This window comes from Centruroides sculpturatus, unplaced genomic scaffold (genome assembly GCF_000671375.1).
Source record: "Centruroides sculpturatus isolate CEXI.00-Female unplaced genomic scaffold, Cexi_2.0 scaffold418, whole genome shotgun sequence".
Taxonomy (NCBI): domain Eukaryota; kingdom Metazoa; phylum Arthropoda; class Arachnida; order Scorpiones; family Buthidae; genus Centruroides; species Centruroides sculpturatus.
The window spans coordinates 173,577-180,562 of NW_019385248.1; the positions used below are offsets into that span (position 1 = coordinate 173,577).

At 30.0% G+C, this 6,986-nt stretch overlaps 1 protein-coding gene across 1 annotated transcript; it reads left to right on the plus strand.

The window, feature by feature from the left end:
• Positions 1-384: 384 nt before the first annotated feature.
• On the plus strand, positions 385-6,372 carry LOC111636705 (nose resistant to fluoxetine protein 6-like). Its single transcript, XM_023382007.1, has 6 exons — positions 385-429; positions 2,376-2,495; positions 2,581-2,704; positions 3,489-3,675; positions 4,186-4,328; positions 6,109-6,372. Exons 1-6 carry the CDS (start codon positions 401-403, stop codon positions 6,301-6,303), a joined length of 798 nt encoding a protein of 265 aa, XP_023237775.1. The 5' UTR covers positions 385-400; the 3' UTR covers positions 6,304-6,372.
• The last annotated feature ends 614 nt before the right edge of the window (positions 6,373-6,986 follow it).

A 6,986-nucleotide genomic window follows, 5' to 3' on the forward strand; every position in this document is an offset into this window, starting at 1 on the left:
AAAAATTTTTTTATATTAAATTTATATACTAATTAATTTTTGTAATCCAAAATGTATCATTTCTATACTACTGACGTATAAAGGGAAAATTTTATTAAATAAAAATTTTTATTTAAATATAGTGAAAATATTCAGTGCTGCAGAATAATTGGAAGAAATGGCTTTAATAAATAGGGTTTATAGAACAAAAATACGTCAATGTGAACTTTTGTTATTTGTGCGAGTCTATAAATGCATTTATGGATATTACTTGTATTTGTGTGTATGACACATTCATATATAAATCGAGTGAAATATTAGTAGTTTTATCAGTTTTTAATTTTTCTATTTTACAAAAAAATTCTAGGTGTTTATCAACGTAATATGGTTCATTAGCGCGTTATTGCAACTTTCCATCTTAATGTCACTGTTATTATATATTGTTGACAGGTAAGAATTCAACAATTTATTTTTTATAAATAGATAAAAATGTACCTTTAATTTTTGTAATATGATTCCCTGATATAATGCTAAATCGATTACATAAGCTTTAGTAAAGTGTTTCAACTATTTGAGAGTGTTTAGTCCGTATGGGGTGATGTCTATTGGTCCGTAACAAAAGGTCGTATATGGGCGTGATACTACACGTGGCCTAGATTCATGAAATACATTTGTACAGACTCACACAATGTATTTGTTTACTATTTACCGACAAGACAAACCCGAAATTACTCAAGTGAAAAAATAACAGTTTTAGAAATGTAAGGCAATATCTAGGAACACCTACATTAATCCCGAATATACTACAAAATTTATTTTCATATTTTAACTTATAGTACTCTCAATTGCTTGAAATTAATATTTTGTTATAACCGCATTATGTATTTGATTGCAAACTTATAAACGTATGAAGAACAATAAAATTTGTATTGTATATTCGAATGTAACTTCCTGTATGCGTAATCTCAATTAAAACGCCGTATTGCTGAATACGGAACAGTTTCCACGGCGAAAATATTTGAAGGGTGTAAAGCAGACAGATTGTAGGCGTTGGCCCTTTACGGAGAACTAATCTCTGGAGAACCGTTTTATCTGCTGGATGCTACACACAAAAATATTGTATAATTTTTTCAATGCATTAGCTACTGGTAGAAGCTATTTAAATAAATGGAATGTTTTAAGATTTAAAAAGTAAAAAATATTCAATGTTATATTTATATACTTTTTTTACAAAGCTATATTAATAGAAAGCTTGCGGCCAACGCTTTCAACGCGAAAACGTGTACGTCGGACACTCAGCGCCGCCTTCATGTAAGCCTAGAAGTTCGACAACGACGAGAAAATACTAGTAATAATCACTGCTAGAGCAGCAATAAATTTTAAAAGCACCACCATTGGCTAGTATTGTTTGCGCTATTGCTGTTTCGCCATCAAGCCTATGTAGCTGGAAAGCCTGGACTGAGTGAAATTTGGTAAACTTGCAGCTTTGCAGATAAAGTTTGAAATGTCACTTATATTCCTTATTAAATAAGAAAGTAATCGCACGGCTTCCTTCAGAATATTTTTGTAATCGCCGAAAATTTTAACTGTTCCTTTCGTGTTTAAAATTGTAACGATGAGAATATCTTACTTCAAATCAGCTATATAACTAGAAAAATTTTAGAGTTATTCAATTTTGTAACTCGTCACGAAGCTTCTTGCGAATACCAAAGTAACATGCGTAGGTACAAATGATGCTAGTGAATAACAGCAAGTATATTGGTTTCTGTCAAATGCTCCTAACTCTGTTTTTTCAACACGTACAAAATTATTTCATAATGGTCTGAAATAGATTCTCTTTGAAGTGGTAGATTTCAAAGAGTGTAAAGTGTAATCCCCAAAGTCGCTTACATTTTTGGGTTTTCGGTTCTTAATTTATCTAATTTTAGGTTTTGATAATACTCGAAAAGTTAAACTTGCCGAATTCCAGTAGGAACGTTTGGCAGCTTCCAAAGACTACCAAACTGCCGATCATAAACCGCAGATAACGCTCGGCCATTGAACACATTATTCATCCTTTAAGTTTTACGTCTTCAGAATGGTCACATATTAAACAATATCTTACCGCCTCTGTATTGCATGAATGTCTGGCTTGTATAGAATGTTTGTTGTTTGCAGCGTCAAGAGCTCAATAGTGGTAAGATTTGATACTCATTTTTTAAAGAATTGTTTTTAGTTTGTTACTAAATCTCACAACAAAGTAAACTTCGTCGCATTTAAAACCCTAAAATTTGTCAAAATGTCATTCAATACTTTATTCTTTAAGTATTTATATAAATAGAAGTTTTCGATATTATTATTTAACGGATACTCGATATTTTGAATTCGTTTACTCTGTATTGAATATCGTTTTGCAGATGGCCCAGATTTGGGAGACTAGCCATAATTGCATCAATGTTAACAGGGATTATCATGTATATAGTTGATGTAGTTTCAAACAGATATTACGTGATGTTTGGAATACCTGCGGCTTTTGAGTATAAACTTTTAACTTTTTTTATCATTTGATAATGAATGATTATTAATCAAATATATTATTTTTATTTTTATATATTATTTTAGGAAAACTCATAAATATATTGTTTATAATTATCGTAAACCATATTATTCCCATCTTGGTACTTATTGTTTCGGTGCTTTAATTGGAGATATATTAAGAAAGAAGAAACAGGTCACATTTGAAAAGGTACACTAATTTTATATTATTTATTATTACAGTAGATCGTCAATTATCCGAATCAATTAGGGACTGGAGTTGATTGGAAAAAAATCAATTTTTCGGATAACCGAATATGTTTGAAAAAATACATTATTAATATAGTATATTAGTATATCACAATAATAGTACAGTCGACCCCCTATAACACTGTTGATTATTCCGTCTTATATTAATTCCATGTTGTACGAGTTACTTAAATTTTACAAATACGTGAGCCATTCACAGCCGTCACACGTATTTGATAAATATTGATTGAAAATAAATTATTCATTGCTTTAAATTAATAAACATAATTCTTTCAGTAATCAAAAAGAACTGTATACTTTAATTAAATTTTGCAGCATAACCGTATATTTTGCACCTGTCTTTACTTTGGTATAAAACGGATTCGTGTATATGACGCCTTTTCTACGTAATCAATTCCAACACTTACACACTTTCCATTACTTATAGTATAATGTTACGAATATAATTAATCATTGTATAACAACTCATGGCATAGAAGAAAACGGATAAATTTACATTTATTATATATTTAATATTTAATTAAGTGCCGGCTGCTAACGTGATATACTGCTGTTCACGGGAGTGTTACTCGTGATGTCATTAAATATCACAATTTCCATTTAAGACATTTTCTCTTTAAATTTCTAAACATTTATTTCTAATTCACAGAAAGCAATATCACCAAAACTGAAATTGAACTTTTTACCTAGTCCGTTTATTAAGAATTTCCCGTTTTAATTCTTAGATTACCCTTTTACTTTGTTGGACGGGATGCATTGTCTTAATGACATTATCTATTTTTGGAGTGCGTAGTTACAAGAAAAATATTTTGGCCAACGAAAATATAATCATCGCCTTTCAGTGCATTTCTCCATTTGCTTGGACCGTAGGATTAGCTTGGTTGACAGTGGCTTGTGTCACAGGTCACGGAGGTAAGGAAGTTTTCATTATCTAGTGTTTACGGTGGACTTTTTTATTCTAAATATAGTTATCAATAAATACATTTACGGCGTTTTTGTATTTTTTATATAACCTACTGTAAATTGTAATACAGCATTAACATTTATATTATTATTAATTGCGGTTGCAATTATTATTAATTGTGTTTTATTAATTAATTTAGGTAAATAGATACGGTAAGCGAATTAATTAGAGTTATTTAGATAAATATTACTTTTATATTGTCAACTATATTTATATTGTAGCCTATCTATATTATATTACCTGAACAAGTTCACTTACTTTACCGACAGAGTTTAACTAAATGTTTGTAGTTAATTAAATTAATAGCCTGGAAGTTGTACTTAGTTAAGTTTTATTTTCAAAATAGTTGAAACTGTTTTAACCAAAATAATCTGACTGTATTTATTAACAAGGTTTTATTTACTTGTCACTAGAAAAAATATTAAATAATCACTTTACCGTTGTTAATTTATTTTCAGGAACCCTCAACCGTTTGTTATCTCTTCGTATTTTTGTGGTGTTATACAGTCTGAATGTTTGGATATATCTGCTTCACTTTTCAATCATGTTTTACGTCTTTTGCAAAATGAGAAAAGCTACAGGTGCTTTACAGTTTAATTTGGTAAAGTTGAAAATTTTCATGTTATGTAATACATTTGCATATCTGACTTTAATAATTCGCAAGTTGACCTATGCACTTTCATTTACGTGATAATTTTAGTCATTCTTATGGCTACAACATATAGGCCTAAAAATTTGTATAAGTGTAAAAAATAGGTACACACACACAGGCAAACAATATGTACAATACTTAAAAGTTAAAAATAGAAAAATCAGTAGACGCTAATACTTTATCCATAGAATTTTCGGCATATTGCATAATTTTAAAAATAACTAAGAAAAGAAAAAATTGAGTTGTTATCATAAACTTTTAACAGTTTTTCTTTAACAATGAGCACTTATCGTATAGGCCTAAAAATTTGTATAAGCGTAAAAAATAGGTACACACAGGCAAACAATATGTACAATATTTGAAAGTTAAAAATAGAAAAATCAGTAGACGCTAATACTTTGTCCATAGAATTTTCGGCATATTGCATAATTTTAAAAATAACTAAGAAAAGAAAAAAATTGAGTTGTTATCATAAACTTTTAACAGTTTTTCATTAACAATGAGCACTTATCGTATAGTGAAAAATAGTTAATATTGATTATATAATAATTTATAGTATTATTTGTATTATTGTAATCAATGTAAAGATTTTTATCTAACAAAAAATTGGGTCCCATTGAACTTCAATAACTTGTTTACAGCACAATTTATTTGTAAGTAGCATCATTTGATGCGTCTTGTCTATCTCGTTTAGCACTACCAGTTAAACACCCTGAGTACTAAATAGTAACATAACCTCTTAAGTTAATTTCAAAGGTCATCCAACATTACCTTTTCACCTCCTCCACCTCTCATCTTACTTTTAGATTCAGAGAAGTTTGTGTTGAAATCCAAACTCGAAGATGTACTGGAAGGAGATAAACGATTGACTCTGGGATTTCCTGTGCTGAAGCAAAGCTAACACACAACAAACTTTTTGCCAGGTCACACATGTGATCATGAATAACACTGACATTTATAAGTCGCCTAGCTGCCATTTAGATCTTAACTTAATGCCTCCCATCATAGCTTATGTGAATGCCGCCACATCCTTAGCTTCCCAAGTTCACTTTTCAAAGCTATGCCTCGAGTGATGACCAGGGTACTAAGCCCACTGCTACAACCAGGCAAATGAGCTTGATGCTTATATTAGGTCACTCTAGTATATCAATAAAATTTAAAATTCAGTAGAGCGTCGATTATCCGAATTAATTGGAAACTGAGGTCGTTCGCATAACTGATCTTTCGGATATCCGACTATGTACGAAAAAATAGTTTAACGTATCCGATGTTGAAATTTTTCTCCGTTGCGTGTCGCTTCGCATTGAACTTTCGTAGATGTTAAGCCTAACGAAGACTATCGTATCGTTAAAAATTATTTTTTTATTTTGTACAAACAAAATAAATATATTGAAAAATATAAAAACAATAAAAAATTATACTTCAGAAGTTAATTTAGTATCAAAAACGTAAAATATTTGAGTAGCCCAAAATATAGCCAAAGATTGCAGCGCCACCGCACTAGCAAAAATTTAAATTTTCCCACTGGAATTCTTTCGGATAATTGACTTTCGGATAATCGACGCTCTACTGTATCTTCAAAACTTTTTTCGAACCTGTGCCAAGTCTGCTTTAATTGAGCAGCGAATCATTGCTGTTTTTATTACTCAATTAAAGTGCTATTTTTTAAGGTCTTGCAATTTCACTTTTCAGAAATTATTCATAACTGATTACATTTATTTCTTTACAGTGGATGCTATATTCCTTTGTTATGTTTTTGTCACTGATTGCTGCTCTGTTCTTTTTTGTATTCTTCGAATCCCCATTGAGCAGTCTTCTGTCCAACGTGCTAAAAAACAGAACATCGCAAGAAAGAGTAATTCCCAATGAAAACATTACAGAAATGAAGACAGACAAGAATTCAAAAATTGTTGTTGTGTCATAAACATTGCAAATTATGTTGACATTACATATGTTGATAATATGACTCTGTTAATTAAATAACTTTAAGTATATTTAGTGTATGATGTATTATGATAATGTCACTTGTCTTGCTAACGGCATAAGGTTCTGATTGACCTTCGTTGCTGCTTTCGTATACTTATATGATTTTTTTTTCTAAACTTAGTCCATACTACTTACACATATGTAATCATTTTATAATTTTGCTGTCTGTTATGTTTTTTATCTGTAACTAAAACACAGAGTTAATCTCCAACGGGCGAATTGAATCTTAGGGCTTTACATTCATAAAAGTTAAATATTGTTGAAATTTGTTTATTCTGAAATGGTGACTTCTTTAGTTTGTTTTATCTGTCACAACGAAGGAAAAATTTTTAAATTCTGGCATCATTATTATGCCAAAAAGTTTGTGTAAAAATTTTTAACTGTAAATATATGCAATTTTTTAGCAAGATGTTTAGAACCTCCTAACAAGATATATCAGAAGAGAAGCCGACAGTAGAACAGCGTATACTAGAAACGTATATTGGCCCAGAAAAAATTTTTGAATATATTTCAATATTTTGATGTCAAAGATGCCTAGTGTCTGTTTATGCATTTAGTTGTGACAAAAAAAACAATTGTTTATCATGTTAATATACAAGAAACAAATAAAGAAATAGTTTT